General features: G+C 34.7%; 1 protein-coding gene across 10 annotated transcripts in view; it reads right to left on the bottom strand.

Moving 5' to 3' along the window:
• The window catches only part of LOC126759030 (uncharacterized), a 59,866-nt gene that overhangs the window by 9,054 nt on the left and 32,193 nt on the right, over window positions 1-18,619 (bottom strand). For 6 of the 10 annotated variants that reach the window (XM_050473570.1, XM_050473572.1, XM_050473571.1 and 3 more), the window contains exons 2-7: window positions 8,110-10,210; window positions 5,858-6,033; window positions 5,255-5,371; window positions 4,260-4,950; window positions 3,239-4,170; window positions 28-3,054 (exon numbers count right to left, since the gene is read on the bottom strand). In XM_050473570.1, the coding sequence (XP_050329527.1) occupies window positions 28-3,054; window positions 3,239-4,170; window positions 4,260-4,950; window positions 5,255-5,371; window positions 5,858-6,031 (4,941 nt within the window). In that variant the 5' untranslated portion in view covers window positions 6,032-6,033; window positions 8,110-10,210. Of the gene's footprint in view, window positions 1-27; window positions 3,055-3,238; window positions 4,171-4,259; window positions 4,951-5,254; window positions 5,372-5,857; window positions 6,034-8,109; window positions 10,211-15,063; window positions 15,143-18,619 lie in introns of those variants that run through there. The other 4 variants (XM_050473578.1, XM_050473577.1, XM_050473573.1 and 1 more) reach the window with 3 other exon arrangements.

The following is an 18,619-nucleotide window of genomic DNA, read 5'->3' as shown; positions in this document are numbered from 1 at the left end:
TAGCACTGATTAGTTTCAAATTAATACCTTAAATTTTAAAGCCGAGTCGACCAGCTGGGCGTTAGCTAGAGCTGCAGCCACTTTGCTTTCCTTGTGCTTTTTAAAATCTTGCGCCAATTGTAAATTGGCATCGGCCGCTTCCACGCTCACATCTGCGTTGGCGCGTAAATTGCGCATATTTTTCTCAGCGATATCCGCTTGCTGCTCATAGGGTTCTATGATTTTTTGTTCGGTTGTGGCTTGTGGTTTGGCATCATTTATTGTCATAGTGGCGTTTTGTGTTTGTGGTGGTGACGGTGGTGATGTCTGCCAAATTCTAGCTAAATTCTCATGCTCCCAACTCATTTGCCTGTGGTATTTATCTGCATCAGCCGCAGCGGCTGAAGGGAATACGTTATCCACATTGGCTACAGCAGTCTCCAATGGCTTCACATTGAATTGTCGCAAAAGTTGTATTGGATGCATAGCACCACCGACACCACCACCACCACTAACACTATCGCCTCTGCCTAGAACACCACCACCGCCAGCCACAATTAAGCTATTTGTGTTGTCGCCAGCATTCAGTTGCCAAATATTCCGCTCATTGCTATTTGTATGCCACAAATTACCGCTAAATTGTGTTGCTTCAGCTTCCACCTGACGTGACTCATTAACTTTCGCACATGCAGCGTTGGCATTCTGTTTGTCCATTTGTTTGACGCCATCAGCATTGTTGTCGGGTCGCAATAATTCGGCGATGAGACGATTTACTTTTTGTATTACGGTAAACGTCTCGGAATCATTGGAATTGTTGGCAGCACCCTCCACAGTGTTAGTAGTTTGATTCGGAGAGTCTGCCTGCTGCATTGTATGATCTTCATTTAGTTCATTATTATTATTGGCATTCTGCGAACTTGTATTAACTACACACTCATCCGCCACATCAGCAGTTATATCTTCGGCGCACCAATCGCTGTCGCTAGTCACAGTCTCTGCGGCGCTCTCACCATTACATTGGTGATCGTCGTCTCTATTCTCAGCATTATTATCATCATCATCATCGGCATTAGCTGTACCGCCATCTCTTCCTATGTATAAATCTTGCATGTATTTCAAATCGCTCATTATCTGGTCAGCCTCCACTTGCAATTCGTCGCGCAATAGCCTATTGGCCGGTATGGATTTCAATTCATTATTACAGGCAGCACACATGCCCCAAACAGACTCGATGGCGCCGCCGTCAACAGCATCAGCAGCAGCCATGTGACCGGCTTCTTTGCACTTCTTGCGTATCTCATTCATTGACCACTTTTGCTCTAAGCTTGTCATATCTACATCTGCATGGAGAGCGGCCATACCATCGGGTAACTCATCAATGCTGCCATGGAAATGTACCACATCACAGCCAGCGTCATCACAAGCGTCATCTTTATCATTATTATTGTTTTTAGCATTTTGCTGCAGCTTCGGCTGTGCTTGGTAGACATTCCAGTTGCTGCTAGCCGCCCGACAATCACCGACATCAGCTCCCATTGACCACCAAGCCGATTGGTTGCTAGACGACGCCTGCGGCGGCGGGAAGTGTGCCATAGCGCGGGTAAACGCCTCCACGGTGTCGCTGTAGACAAGTTCGTTTGCGGCGTTTGCTTTCAAATTTTTCGCCGCATTTGAGAATATTAAACTTATTGGATGCGGTTGTGCTGTTTTTGTTGCCGATGCATTCATTACAACATTGCGTTTGTTGGCGCTCACTAACGCACGCGCAGTTGGCGGCTCTGGATCCGTTTGGCAAGCGATTTCAGTGCGTTGAACACGGAATTTTATGACGAAATCACGTTCGATTCGCTTTAATTTCTGGCTGTGGCAACCGGAGTTGGCCTTGGCGCTAGCTGTGGCTGCCTCACAATTCGAATTGGCATACAAGGGATTGGCTGAGGCACCAATGCCACCATCATCTTCCACCATAAAATTATCGGTACGCGTGTACTCGAGATATTTCTCTTCTTCGTAGTACAGATAACCGCTGGCCGATCGATCGTACTCGATAACATCCAATTCACTGCAAATATCGAATGTGTGCCCATCCATATACGATTTAATGGGATGGAAATGTGTGCGTTCGGAAGTCAGTAGATTTTCGCCATCATCCATCATATCGAGTGCATAACGTTGTTGTTGTTCCTTGCTATTCGTACGTGGTGGGTAATTTCGCTGCTGCTGCTTAGCTGCCGCGTCGTTCATAGCATTGCCATCGCCTGACAATTGCAACTTTAAGACGGCTTTAATGCGTGAATATGCAACGAAGCCACTGCCTGTTGTCGAGTGATTGGCGAGCGTAATTTTCGGTGCTGCCGTGCTGCCAGTGTCATGTGTCGCGTTTTTGTCGCGCATTTGCTCGGCGGACCAATCATTTTTAGCATCACTTTTGGGTAGATGATGCCAATTTGAGGCACCTGGTGTACATGCGCTCGACGAAGATGAATCTGTGCAATCGGTTGAGTTCAACGCAAGATGATAACTGTTATTTTGATTTCCGCACTGTTGTTTATGCTGTATCAGCGGTGTTGGCACATTACCTTGTGGCGGTCCAGCATTAATACCTTCCGACCACTTAGAAGCCGAGTAGGGCGCGGTGAAGGCAAAGCCACTGCCATTGTTTATATTTACGCCACTGGTTATGGCATCGCATTGCAATGTTTCTTCGCGATTGTTGTCATCATATGCGTTCAGCTGATTGCCAGAATTATGGACTTTGAAGTAGAAAGTTTCATCTGAATCACCGCCGCCGAAATTAGCGTTCTCTGACCAAATCGAGTTTTGTAGAAAGAGAGCCACCGGTGTTTTGCGCTCTTCTCCAATTGTGCCACCAGCTCTGTGCGCACTCAAGCTATTGCCACTGTCACTGCAGCCGCTATTGTGACGTAAGCCAGAACGTTGCGATTTGGCTTTCTCAATATCCTCCAAATTGCTCGGCATTGAGTAGTAGTCACTTGTCGGACCACCAGCTGTGTTGGCATCTCCTTGTTGGGTATTGGAGAAATTGTTAGCCTCACTAAAACCACCACCATTTGACTGAAAATTTAAAAGAAAATTATAGGTATAAATATTATTCAAAAAATTTAATTACGAAAAAATAAAATCGTATTTAAAAAAATATAATAAATCGTATTAAAAAAATAATAATCGTATTTAAACAAAAAAAATATGATCGTTTTTATTTTTTTAATACCCAGTCAAAATACAACGTTGCACTCACCTTGAAAGCAGCTTCACCCTTATCGTTTGCTTTATTTTGCATCAATACATCTAGTTCTTTGGCCTTTTCGCCAATTACGCTTGTCGGCAGCATTTTACTTAGGTCAAAATGATGATTGTAATAATTAGACCAAAAGTTTTTTAAATTTCTTGAAAATGGCGCATCGGTCGGTAACGAGGTGGGTCCGGAAAAGTGTTTGCTGTTGCCACTACCAAAGTTAAAAATATTTAATTTATTGCCATCACCAAATGGACTGAATCCCTTCTGCTCACTGCGGTCAGCATCTTTCCATAAAGCTTCGACACTACTATTGAATTTTGCTTCGAATTGTGCAAAATCCGATTGTACATCGGATTTCGTATCTTTTGGTAACAATTCGCGCTCATAAAGACGCTTAGCGTTGGTAGATGGTGGCACGGCACAAGCACCCTCACTAGTTGCTAGCATTGATAAGGGCCCATCATTAGTCAGCTCGGACACAGAGGCGAGTGTATCGTCGAAATCATCATAATCGCAGAACGACATATCAACTGGTGGTAATGGGGGTGTAACGGCTTTGTTGGCGTTTATTTTTTCATCCTCAGCAGTATCTTTGTTTTCAACCAAAAGCTCTTCAGTTGTTTGCTGTTGCTCGGCGTTTGTAGCTGTTTTACAATTATCACCTTCGTTAGCGGGTGCTACTTCGGTTGCACTCTGCTTATTGTACGAAACAGCGCTCTCTGAAGTGCTGCGATTGCGTGCATTACGATTTTGGCTCGCTATGAATTCTTTGATTAAATCGCGACCCATCTCCCAACATCCCTCGAAATCGGTATCCCAACAGCTGGGCGATAGATTACGCTTGTTTTTACCTCCACTTGCTTGTGACCGATTATTGCCAACATTATTGGAGTCAGAGTTGTTACCGCCAGCTGGGTTCTTGCGTGATAAAGCTAAAATGTGGTAAACAAAAACATTGTTAGGCAAAAAACATGCAATGCTTCCAAGTAGTTTGAATAAAAATAGTTTGTTGCCAACTTACACTTACCACGACTGCGGCGTCGTTTGGAATTTCGTTTTATAGCACCGCTGCCATAACCAGCTGCGTTAGCGCTGCAACTAGCTTCGTCATCATCGATTTCATCATTCTCATCCACTATGTCGTCGCACAACTCTACTCCAGACACATTAGCTGCACCTTCCGTATTCTCCACGGTATCTTCCATCATTGCATCTTCTTCTTCCTCTTTAATATTTCTCTGCTCCTTAGCCTGTCTTGCGGCTGCTTGGTTGCCATCTTCCGCATCGGAATTACTAGACATTGTCGAGCTGGCGCTACTTGTAGAAGCGTTTTTCTTAACGTCGTCTTTGGGTTTGTCCGAAGGCCATAACATCCACTTGGAAGGGTGGCGCCAGCGTGGAGCTATATCACCCATTTGTTTCGAGAGCGCGGGAAAAGCGCGCCAATATTCTCGTTCACGTTCTTGCAATCTTTTGGCACTAGCTGATGTTCCAGCTGCTTCTGCGTACCTACTACTCTCGGCGGCGCAACTCGCTCTGCAACTTTTACTATTGGTTGGCACTTCTCTTCTTTGCTGCGATCTATTGTAACGGTGGGTGATAGAAAGCGTTGCTACTGGACCCCTATCATCGTCTTCACTATCGCTGGATTGCTTCTCAATGTCTTTAAGTCTTTCAAAGAGCTCTTCAACGAGGTTCTCAATAGATGCGATCTAAAAATTTATTTTGTGTAATAAAATTAATATTTTAGTAAGTTATATTCGCTATAATATATATATACTTCGAAATTTTTAGAAAATAATATTTTTCGTATATTTTTGAATGAGAAAATTCATAAACGATTGTATAAGATATGTAACTTAAATGAATATGCAGTAGATAGTGCATTTTTAATTCGATATATTTTAAGTTCGATTTGTTAAGTTTGCCACGAAGTTTGTAACACCCAGCAGGAAACTTCGTTTTTAATGTTTTTTTTTCTATTTTATTCACTCCCTATTCGATTGTATTACATACCTCCTGGTCTGACGAAACGATGTTCTTTATGCACTGCACAGCATTATATTTCTTAAGTTCGTCAATATCGCACTCTCGGTAGCGCCTACCGCTTCCTTTACGGCTCGCAAGAAATGACTGGAATATCAGATAAAATAAAATTAGTTCTAGACTGAATTTGCGTACTAAAATACAGGGTATTTTCGCCGGCAATGAATATGTGTTAAAGGATCCATAATTAACTTAATTCATAAATGTAAAATAAATACATGTGTCTTAAGAAAACTTCAATAAATCCCCAAATTTATGTATACGTAAATACATTACTGTATTTTCAATATTTATCATTTTTTAAACATAATATTTAAAAATTTTGAAAAATAAAATGTAAATTTGCAAATCCTTTAACTAAACCATATTAGCACCATGTAAAACCCTGTAAAAATAATTCGAAATCAAATCGATACTTTCAGCTATGTGCTGAATAAAGGCGGTGTTAAAGTTTTTTGTGATTTTTTAAAAAATCTTTTTTTTGTGGTTTCATAGGTTAATATCAATTTTTTTCAAGCTCAAAGTATCGATTGGAACATGGAAAATGTTAACTTAAAAAAAGCTTTTAATTACTTCTAAATTGCTGAATTCAATTGGATCATTTAGTTGTACAGTCGATTGTAAAAGTGACAGAAGTAGTCTTGTATAAATATGTGGAGCCTCAACGCCTAACTGCTCCAAACGGGCTACTAGCCAATCAGATATGGCGTTCACCGCACGCGTCGACACAAGTTGAGGATATTTCATACCTATTTGATATATATTTTTTTGTATGATGTTTGTAGTTGTTTTTTTTTTTATTGAAGAAATTAAAGAGAAAAAGAAATATAGTAAAAAAATTTAGTATCACTTGAATATAAATTCTTTGTAATACGAGCATAAACATTTTAAATGGTTTTGCACATAGTGCTTAAGAATTTGCTAATTCAAATATTTTTTAACTAAATAAAAAGTTACTAATCAAAAAACACTTCAAAACTACGATTAGAAAATAAACATTAAAACAGTGTGTTAGAAAACAATGTTAGCAGCCAAGTGAAACGAGTCATATTTGTATAGCCTGAACAGGGTATATAAAGTTTGACACGAAATTTGTAACACCCAAAAGGATATATAGGCGACTCTATAAAAATAAGTATACCTATATATACATAAATATAATATGATCAGTGCGGCGAGCTGAGTCGATTTTGCCATGTTGGTCTGCCTTTCTGTAAATACGAGAACTTTTTGTGATATCGATTTGAAAATTGCCACACGTATTTTTCTTAACAAGCATCTGATCAGAACCGCCGATATCGAAGTACTATAGGATATACCAACCATACAAACTGGCGATGCAATTTAAGTTTTTGTATGAAAATTTTTTTTATTTAACAAGATATCTTGTCGTAATTTGGTATGAATTATTGTCCAAGGCAATGGAACAAACTCGGAGCAATTTTTTAAGATTGCAGCACTATATCATATAGCTGCCATACAGAATGACCGATTAAAATCAAGTTCTTGTATGTAAACTTTTTTATTTGTGAAGGGTATTATAGCTTGTTGTAAGCCGAAATTAAATTTTTTTCTTGTTTTTATACATTTATACATTTTTTTTTTGAAAATTGGCCTCGCCATATTTGAATATTTAAGCAAATTTTGTATGTGAAGGTCATATGGAGTATGTATATAGCCGTTCAACAGCTTGATATGTGATATATTAATATGCTATTTACGAATTTTGAAGTAACTTTTTCCTTTCGACTGTGTTTTGTCGCAACATCTTTATATATCCTAATTATACATATCTAGCTACGGATCCAAGTTGGGAATAAATCGAAAAACAGTTTGTAATTACTTTCATTTACACGAAACATGCGGGAAAAACAGCAAAAATCTCAAATAAGAAACTGTTTATGTGGCCAATGTTAAAAATTAATGATTTTCTGCTAAAAGCAGCAACAAAATGCGTAACATCACTTGTAAATGTGGGCTAAAAGCAATTGGAAAAGTTCCTCCCAAATTTACAGCTGAATATTGCTGTGAAAATGTGAAAATCACTAGCTTATAGTGTGAAAAATCGAATTACGAAACGGACACACGGAAACCAATATTTAACCTTAGCCTACAATTACCGACGCCTGCTTATATATGCCACACTATTTTCATACACATTAAATTACTAGTTAACAAATCTACATGCAAAAATATGTTGGTATTGTTTGTATGTAGATGGGTTTGTTGTTTTTTTACACGTTGAGGTCCACTGCAATTTTGTTTAGATGCACATTTATTTGCATTGTTGTTGTTAATTAAAACCAAACCTCTCAATTCACTAACAATCGAACGTAAACTAAAGTAAAAAAAGCTTAAAGAAATAACATGAATTTGAAACAATGAAAAACTAAACGAAAGTGATTTTGCTCTAATTCTATACATATGTAAGCGCGTGAACGCAGAAGAAAAGCAAAATCCATGTAGCAATTCAACTTATTATGCTCTATAAATACATACTCCATTTTTAGTATAAACAAAATACATGTAAAATGATAAATAAAGAGAAAATGTTAATTTTGAAAAAAAAAAATTAAATGGCATTGGACCCTAGCGTTATCATCATACATTGTGGTATATAGTATTATGCTTATTAATAACAATAATTAGTAAAAACTACCGAAAGTGTATAAAAACAATTATTAGTACATAAATTTTCTAAAAAAAAAACAAAATACTACTATTTCATAATTAAATTTGTATGCCACTTCTGGTACTACTGGCACAAAGAAATAAAGTAAAAAACTAAAAAAGAATAGTAATAAAATGCAAACATGTGCTCATACCTATAGCTTCTCACTTAAGGATTCAAGTAGAATTGCACGAATTAGCCACGAAACACACAAGCGATCAGTGATGAAAGGTTCAATCGTCGGTGGTGTTGTTGGTGCCACAAAGGATGCAATAGTGCAATGCAACAGTTAGTTAACTAGTATTGCTGGTGACTGAGTTACGATTACGTAGAAATTAGCACAATACTTTTGGCGTAAGACGTTGTCAATCGCTGAGGGAACTTTACGCTTTACTATGTAGCGTGACTGCTGCTGCGACGGCAACGGCAACGGCGGCGATGATAACAACAGCTGCGAATGCGACAATTGCTGGCGACCACCAGGCGACAACTGCAATTTGCATTGGAGCAATAATCACCGTTGTCTCGCGCTGCTGCTGTTGTTGTTGTTGTTGATGGTGTTGCTGCCGCTGTTGCTAACTATACTAGTTGTTGTTGATAGTTACACGTTGCTTCCCTGTTCCGGTCGTCGTCGTCGTTGTTACCTCAATGATGTGCTGAAATAGTCGATAATTGTTGTTTTTGTGGTTGTTGTAATGAACACAATTTATCGCATGGAATTTAAACATTTTTCGGTGCAACCTCCGATGCGTGGATAACAATGCACAACGCTGCGTACAACATGTTAACAAAGGTTTGCGTTTGTTGTTGTGGTTTTAGTTGTTGCATTTGTTGTTGACACACTGCCACGGGGCCGGAAAATGTTGCAAACATATTTAAGCAAATTTCTCTACTTGATACATCATGGCTAAAGTATGCATGTATGTATGTGTCTACGAAACTACAATGTTGATACAACAACACAATTATGCTTTGTTGCTGTTGTTTTTTTTACTTAAAATTGTTAGTAAACAATCTACTTTTCTACTGGAGATTTTGTTTGAAATTCTTTGGTTTTGAATTTGCTGTTTATATTTTGTTGTTGTAGTGTTATTGTGCAAGTTATAGATTTTTACGCGCTTTTATAATTATTATTTATTTAGTTGTATTATTGATTTAATTAATTTTAATTTTCATAGTATTTTCTTTTTTATTTTATTTTAATTATTTATGTAATTTGTTAAATATTGATTTAAATTATAGATCCAAACAAAATGGGTGCGCGTTTAGTTGTCGTCTATATATTTTCTCCGCCGAATAGTGCTTCCGTGAGTGTAGACTAAATAATTGACAGTAAAAGCTATTAAAACGCTGATGACGAGAAGGGATAAACAGAAAACTTGAAATCTTTTTGTTTTGATTTGTTTTTGGTGTGACACCTTTCACAAATTATATCAAAATCATTATAAGTTGCTGTTGTTGTTGTTGTTGTGTTGTGCCAGCGCACGCTCCTCTATGTTGTTTGCGGTTTGGCCGTGTTGCCGTTTATAGGTTATATTCTCAAATTGCTGGCATTTGGTGGCGACGAATAATTATGGATCGTCGCTTGGCTGTCCAGCAAGTAGTAAACGCGAGTTGTTGTTGTTATATTATGATTGAATTTGCTAAATTTCACTGTTGCACACTGTGTTGTGTTGCAATCGTATGTAGTTTACCGCGTTGCACAGGTGTTTAACGCTTTGCTTGCTGAATTAATCGGAATATGCTTTGAACTAACTGCTGTTTTGTGTTGTTAAATTATTTAAACGCAGGATATTAATATTTATGTTTTTAAATTAATTTGTTCTCGCTGACTGCTTTTAGTCTAATGTATTATATTTTTTTGTTGTTGTTGTGGTGTGTTTGTGGGGGGATGCGTGTGTTTTTCCCGTGTGGATAAGGCTGCTGCTGTGGATCCTTTGTTCTTTTGTGGGTTTTAAGATGCGCATACAAGTTGGCTCCTTAACTCCAGTTGATCTTTACGAGTTGGCCGGCGGTTGGGGGGATTTGCAGGGGGGGTGCTGGTTATCGTCGTTGTGGTCGTCGTTCGGTGGTGTGGGCGTGACTATTGCGCAATGCAATTGTGATTGCTGCTGCTACTTCTCCTGCTTCTGCTGCTGTTGCTGCTGTTGATTGATTTCAACTGCATTTAGTTATCCATTTTGCTTTTTATTTGAGTGTTATGGAACTGAATTCTCATCGGAATTATTCCACACTTGTCTAAGGTGTTTATTATTCTGGAAGAAAAAAAAGGAAAGGAATTGATTAGTATAAAGCATATTGTGAGCTTGTTAAATATAATTGAAATGTAAAAATTTTAAATTTTTAAACAATTTTGTTTACATACATATGAATAAAATATTATTTAAATTTATGTATAATTATAGCTTATTATAAATTATTTATTATTTTTAGCTGAAATACATTTTTATAATAATAAATTGATATTAAAATTGTTAATTGTTAGCTTTTTCCACAGGTAAAATTGGTTTTTAACAACGAAAACAAAAGCAAATTGACACTAAAATAAATTACTGTTTACATGGTTGAAATTTGGTGGTGAAATTTATTCAGTTGAAAATAACATCCAAGAGAGTATCAACAAGCATATTGTGGACTATTGACAAAATTCAAAAAATTATAAAGTTGCATGGTTTTATGACCAACTATCAACACATTCATATGTATGTATATAACAAAATAACAACTTGGTTTAAGGGATCGCCTCTGTGAAATTTTCGAAAAATTGTAAAATAATTTTAAATCAGAAATGTTGTGAACAAATGCTACATTATATTTATGCAAATGTACAGATGAGCGGTAGGATTTTAATATTTTTATAGAAGTACTAAAAATAATTATATGAATTTTCTAGGAAATGTGTTTGTATAAAAACAAAAAAATGTAAGTAATTATAATGCGAATAAAATAATGAATAAGATTGCTCATATGAATTGTAAATTTTAAAATATTAATAAATTGTGTAAATCAATTCTGTCAGTTATCAAATAATACAAAAGTGAATAGAAATAGTTAATAAGTGAAAAAAAGAAAACTACAGAATTTATCTGATAAATTGTGTAAATTTTTCGAGAAAATTCAGTTCAAGCCAACAAAAATCGCAAACTTTAAAAATCAGTGATATTGCGCCTAAAAGCCTGCCAAAAATAGGCAGTGCCAGACACTATGAATGATTTTTGCAAATACTGCACGCAAACCTGTTATAAATCCTGTATATTTGTCGAGAAAAATCAGTTTAAGGCAACAAAAAACGTAAACTTTAGAAATCACTCATATTGCGCCTAAAAGCTGCGAAAAAATAGAGTGGCAGACACTATGGATGATTTTTGAAAATATATTTTATATTTATATTTAAAAAGTAATTTTATTATAACACTTGAAATTTTATAAAACTGAATTTTGCTAACTGTATACTCGTATAAATTATTGTTGTTGTAGTAACTAAGCTTTAAGCTTACTTTCTTTTCATTATCCGCTTATTAAAGCACAACTTGCTCATTAATGCACAACAAGCAACCATATGATTTGTTACGATAGCAATAATTTATGTACACACATATACATACATATTCGTTATATGTATATAGCAGTTTATATAATTGGGCCAATGCATGAAAAAATCAACACAATTAATGTCGACACTTAAATACAGTTTTATTTAACCGTATTATATTTTATAGACTAACACAAATACAAAAACACATACAAACATTGATAAGTGTGGAAAAGTGTACATAAGGACTTGATTGCTAATAAGCTAACACGTATGTATGTGTTTATGTAATTGTCTACTCAAAAGTACATACATATGTACATATAAACTTGTAAGTACAGCTGTTGTCCTGCACTTGTTGCTTCAGCTGATAAAATATATGTTTGTATGTACATATGCACTCAATATTAAAATGAGAACTTGTACTATCTACTTGTATGTACATACATATGTATGGATTTTCAATTTTCAAAATATGTGGGTCTTATGAGAAATTAAAAAAAAGTATATATTATCGTTTAAATAGAAAAAACGTATATAATATGCTAAATTCAATGTTCAAAGCCTAAAACACACATACACATATACGATACATTGATTATGCATTGCCATTGAGCATTGGCGCTAACTAACGGCGTCGGGGGTACAAAGTGCAGCCAATGGAGTATTGTTTTTTTTTTTTAAACTACGCCGATTTAACTTACATATTTATTTTAGATAAGGCGGTTTCGAATGCATTCAATGCAAATTCAAAATCAAACATAAATTCAGTATAGAACCAACAAATTAATGAGTGGAATAAGTGAATTAGTTGATGTTTACAGACAATTTGAAATATGTACACAAGGCAGCAACAACAAAACTGTTGCTAGGCCAGCTACTCATAAATGAAAGAAAAGTTGTAAAGAGATAAAAACGTTTAAAAATAAAATCCATTATAGACGCATCAAGCACCAATCCAATAGTATGTACCAACACACTCAGTCATTTATATACTTATATACATACATACATATATGTATATGCAGATAGAAGCCATTCAAGTGGCAGTGAATCATCAGCAAGCATTATTTTGCACGAAACAAGTGACAAGTGCGGAAAAAATGAGCAAGTGAAAAATAAAAACTAACAAAAACAAAAATTAGCTACAAAAGCCGCTAATAAGGCAATGAATTGAAGGTGAAAGAATTGTGCTAATATAGCGCTGGACTGTGTTTATTAGCAGCAAACAATAGACGATAAAAAATCCTAAATAAAATCAGAAATTAATTAAACATTTGCTATGCTAAGTGTATGCACTCGAAACAGAACTTCCATTATGGCTTTGCCTTTGTCGAAAGTTGTGACGTCATTGCTGGCGAAAATAATGGAACAAATGTTGTTATGTAAATAACAACTAAGAGACATTAGAGAACAAACGTCATTTGGCAATAACAAAGGTTAAGCGCTCGAAAAACAATAAGAACAATAATATAAATAGGGGGAGATATTAGAAAGGCAGTCCTGGATCAAAAATATATATGCATGTTTTCCAGCAAAAAATAAAAAAATGAAATTTTTATCAACTACATGTTTTATCATATCTTCTGTTGTTTTGGGTATTCTACAATTTAGCTGCGACAACAACAAAAAATAATTAGTATACAATATGCAATTATTATTGCCTCTGTTTAATAAACTCAGACATGTGATATCAGTTGTGTATGATTACATATATGTATGTACATATGCATGTGCTATAAACTTATATGCACAAATTCTAGCAAACACTAGTTATTTCAGTCAAATTTATTTGTATAATTTTAGTAAAATGTGTGTGCAAATGTGAGACACAGGCAATTTGTATTACTGTTTTTGAACATAAAGGAAAGAAGACGTGTTTTCTGACTACTAACTGATGCAAGCTCTGAACAAATAGTGGCTTTTTCATTTTTTATTTGTTTCTCTTAATGAACACATTGGCGTTAGGTTTAATGAATAAAATAATAATTTCATAATGGATTGTAATGGGTTCTTTCAAAGCTAGAATATTTGCACTCTACAAAAGAAAACAAAAAAATAACACATTCACACAAATGAGTGCAAAAAAATAATGGATTTTAAAAAAAAAATAAATAAAAAAAAATAACAAATTAAAAATCAAAAAAAAAAATTAAAACAAATGGAAAAAAACAATTGAAAAAAAAAAACAAAGAAAAATGTTTAAGCTTAAAATTTTCAAATTAATATTAAATTGGACTTTTAAATTGATTTTCAGTTTTAAAGATTTTATTTTTTTTTTAATAAAGAGAACAAAAAATTTAAAAATAATACTAATAAATAAAAAGTTAAAATACTAATAAATAAAAAATTAAACAAGGAAAATATATTTATACACGAATAATTTTTATATTTAAAGTTTTTTACCTAATGAATTTAAAAGCAATTAAAGTTAAGCCTAATCCCTTTCCTTATTTTTTCTTACTTTTTGACCACTTAATTATAAAAAGTAGACTTATAAAAATATAATTATTTAATAATAAAAGTACTTTTTAACAGTAAAAGTAGCTGAAATATGAATTAATGGACAATTTATTGAAACAAACTTCTTCTCACTATGTGCTTTAATATCACATACCCATTTGTGTTGCCTACATTACGGCGCGACAATAAATAAACGAATTTTACATGAAATTTAATTTAAAACCATCTCTCAGATACAAAAACAAATATTTTCGTCTACTGATTGAATATAAGCCACATATTTTTGAAAGCAACCATATCACAAATAAAGAAATTAATTTTGATGAAATTAAAAACTATTAGAAAATGGCATGTAGTAGTCACTAACATTTTCAAGTATACGCACACATTAACACAATGTAAAATACAATTGTATTTGCCGCCATAAGAATATTCTTTTGTAAGCTAATGTGTAGATGCCACGCCCACAGTGTGCAAGCTCGCACCGATGCACCCAACACTATCTTCAACATTGAAAGTCAAAGTTACTATGCACTAGTTTATTGAGTTTTCAAACATTTAATTGGGTCACTGGGGGTGCACGTTGTGCAGCAGAGGCCACATGTCTGTGTGTGCGTGCCAACCAATCCGCCTGTCGTCACATGCCACTCCAACGATTATTTAACTGAACCTCCACCAAAAACAGAAAATAATAATGATAACAAAAGTAGCAACAATAATATACGGTGGTTGGTGGCACGCCTCACGCCTAGCAGATTGAAAATAATATAGGGTAAAGGCTTAAACGCCGCTACGGGGAAGCACAACTCCAAAACGGGTCACAACCCAATTTTACTAACTTAGCACTCCACTACTGTCAGTCATCAGCTGCTGCCAACAACTATGGCCGAAAGTGTGAAGAGCGGGAGAGCTAAGCGTGTGATGAGTGAGTTCATACGTGTGGTTTTTACACCCAACGACACTTGCACTTGCAGATTCGCCGACACATGGGCTTTTCACGAGCACACTTAAGTATGTAGTGTAAGGTATAACACTGATATATACATACATACAGATTTAGCTATGTGGGAAGGTGTAATATGCATAAAAGAGTGGTAAAAAAGCAAAACTCACGGCGTTTGTAAGCGTATGTCTGGAAAAAAAGCTCTGTAACCACGAAAGTTTTCAGTGATGAAAACGAATGTACACAAAAAATCAAATTGCACCTCGCTTTCAAGCCGTTATGAATCACGAACACCACACGAAACACTGAAAGCAAATGCAAACGGTTGCAACTCAAGCGACAAGCTGCTGACGACGTAACGCGAACCAGTCACATACGCTCGTACGTACAAACGAATGCACGCGATGGCGACACAAAAGCAAACAACAAACATTTTGAAAATCATCTGCTCTTTGGAGATTGCAGCAGCGTTCGGAACTTCATCAAACAGTTAGCATGTATGCGAGTAGCCTGTGACTAGTAAAAGCAAAACTAAGAAAAAAAACTAATGAAAATACAATAACGAAAAACAAAACACAAAAGCGCAAAACAATTGCATTAGTTTTCCCTCATTTTTTGCTGCTATTTCTCTTTATCACTGCATTGGCGCGCATAGTGCAAGCCGAGGAAGTCAGCAGGCAGCCAAACAGCTGTGCCTACAGCCAGGCAACCGAACCCGTGAGTATGGCACAATGCGCTCGTGCTCGTGCGTTATGCACAAATACAACAAATTCGCAGCTGCAACGACGGCTACGGGCGGAGCTGCAAACGAACCTGTTATGTATGTGTGTACATACATATGTATATATTATAAGCACATGAATAAGTTACTATTATGATAAATATACAAAAGGACTACCAAAAACGAGTGGGGCTGTGAGATATTGTCGCAAAGACAGACATATTCATATACAAGTATATACATATGTATGTAACAAAATACCTGCATTCGAACAAATTAACAGCATTTGTCAATATATGTATAAGTACATATGTATATATTTGCATAGTGCATTCATAATAGTAGAAAAACGTAGCGGAAAACAACATTTGTAACTTTTTATGAGAGTGAGACGAAGAGAGTAAGTGCAAGCGTTAGAGCAAATAACGTGTAGCAAAAGCAAACAGCAAAAATATACAAGAAGTGGAAGTGAAAATGAAAACCGAAAAGGAAAATGAAGGCGATAAAAAATGAAAATGTAAAAAATGCAAGGTAAGCCAGTCTCATGCAACAACTGTAGCACAACTATGCACACATATCCACATACATATAGGCACAAGCAGTTTTGCTATCAGTGCGCAGCAGTGGCAACAACAACGCGCTACAAATCATTGCATGCACGTTGCTGCAAGTGCACATGTTTATCTATTCGTTTTCACAAGCTTTCACATACACACACAACTACAAGCGCACACATATAATGCATTTATTTATTCGAGAAAATAACAATATTTTATATACTAGTTTGGTAGAGCAAGGGTAAATGAAATGATGTGACGTGATTTATACTGTGTTCCCACGACTTGCGATCCTAAGGCTGCACACATAGTGAAAGGAATAAACGCATGATATTAGACCGGTTAAAGTCATTTGCCACACAATTGGAACAGATAATTTATAAGCAGGGTTGCAAATAATGCATTAATGAGATAAGTGAATTAATATTTAAGCATTTTTTTTTTAAATCCCGAAAATCTGAATGAAAATAAGTTTTTAATCGAAAAAATCAGATTGAAAATAAAAATGAAATATTTACCCCTAAATACAGGATTGAAAAGAAAATGTTAACCGCAAGAATGCCAGGAAGACTTGCTAAAGCAAATTTAAGAAATATAATAGTTTAAATGTAATTTTTGTGACTCAGAATATTATACATGTTATATTTGAAAAATAATGGCTTCTTTTTAACAAAATTTTCAATATAGTTTTGTTTACTTGTAATTAGTTACTCTTTATGGTTTTTAAGTTAGAAATATTTTAATTATATTTTTCAAACTTATTTTATAATTTTTTTATGCGCAAATTGTGAACATTTTGGTTAAATAATATCAAAAGAAAAATATTCAAAAAATGTTGCCTACATTTAGGAACCAAAAAAATATGAACCAATGGCCGCCACAAAAATATGCAAAACGATTTTTTATTATATTTATATTTGAAAAATTAAAGCTTATTTTGTATGATTTTTAGGTTAGAAATATTTAAAATTTTTTCAAAATTGAAATTAAAACTTTATAAAATGAATTTTTTATGCGCAAAATTGTGAACATTTTAGGTAAATATCAAAAGAAAAATGTTCATTCAAAAAATGTTGCCTACATTTAGGAACGAAAAAATTTTATGATTTTTAGGTTAGAAATATTTAAAATTTTTTCAAAATTGAAATTAAAACTTTATAAAATGAATTTTTTCTGCGCAAAATTGTGAACATTTTGGGTAAATATCAAAACAAAATGTTGCCTACATTTTAGCTTCCACAAAAATATGACATACTTATAACGATTTTTAATTATAGATAACATTTTTTTAGTAAAAAATAAAGATAATAAAAAATAGCAAACCTTAAAATTGCATTGATAATGTAAATTGAAATTATTATTTTTAAATAAAATTTTAAAATGAAATAAAAAATAAAAAAAATTTGCGAAGTTATAATTTAAAATCTAAAAAATTATGGTAATGACTTTTTACTAACAATATAGTGAAGAATTTTTCGCTAACCCAAAAACACAATCCATGTACCAAATAATTGAAATGTGAGTTTGTGTTGTATAATAAAAGTATTATATATTTACACAAAATACACATACATACATACATAAAGTTATTTGCATTAAAAAAAACAATAAATGTTGCAATCAGGCGAAAAAGTATGTGAACAACCATATCTAACGGCACTAATGTCACTTATCGGAAACGTAAGTGCTTACAGTCGATTATTTATGAGATAAACAAAAGCTTATCTTAGAATTAATTTTGCTTGTGGGAAATTTTGCATACATACATACATATATTACGTACGTGTACAAATATAAAGCACTTATGCGGCAATGATTAGCAAATATTGACCAACTGATAACGTCTAATGCGAGTAAGCAATGAGAAGTGTATATAACATAACCTAGCAATTGAAAAACTGACAAGAACGGAAATTTGAGCAATACGAACAGCTGATGTGCTAATGAAATGCAAAAGCCAGATTGTGAATTGCCCTAGTATTTATTTTGCCGATTGCAAAAATCGAGTCAAATTTATAACAAATTATGATTAGATGAGTGAGCAGGAAAAAGTGAATAAGTATAGGTGCATAAGTGAGCCAAAACAAGTGTGACGGATGCAACGTGACGTACAAAATGAGCGATTGCAAATATTAGAGGTTAGATAAGCATAAAAAATGAAGTTTGTATGTAAACATACATATGAAAACAAGGCAAATGAAATTTAGAAATTGCAAAAACTAGAACCAAATCAAATGATAAAAGAGAGCAAAAGCAAATTTGGCGCACAAAAATCGAAGAGAGTGTTGTGCCATTGAAATTGTGAGAGTAGCGCAACACAGCTGAGATTGTACATATGCAAGCAGCGAGTGAACAGAGAAAACCCGAGTATAGGAGATTCAAATAAAAAAGCAAACACTGTAGGAAGGTAGAATGCATGCACGCACACATACATATGCACATAAATTT

The sequence above is a fragment of the Bactrocera neohumeralis genome, chromosome 5 (assembly GCF_024586455.1).
Source record: "Bactrocera neohumeralis isolate Rockhampton chromosome 5, APGP_CSIRO_Bneo_wtdbg2-racon-allhic-juicebox.fasta_v2, whole genome shotgun sequence".
Taxonomy (NCBI): Eukaryota; Metazoa; Arthropoda; class Insecta; order Diptera; family Tephritidae; genus Bactrocera; species Bactrocera neohumeralis.
This window is presented reverse-complemented; position numbering and strand designations above follow the sequence as displayed.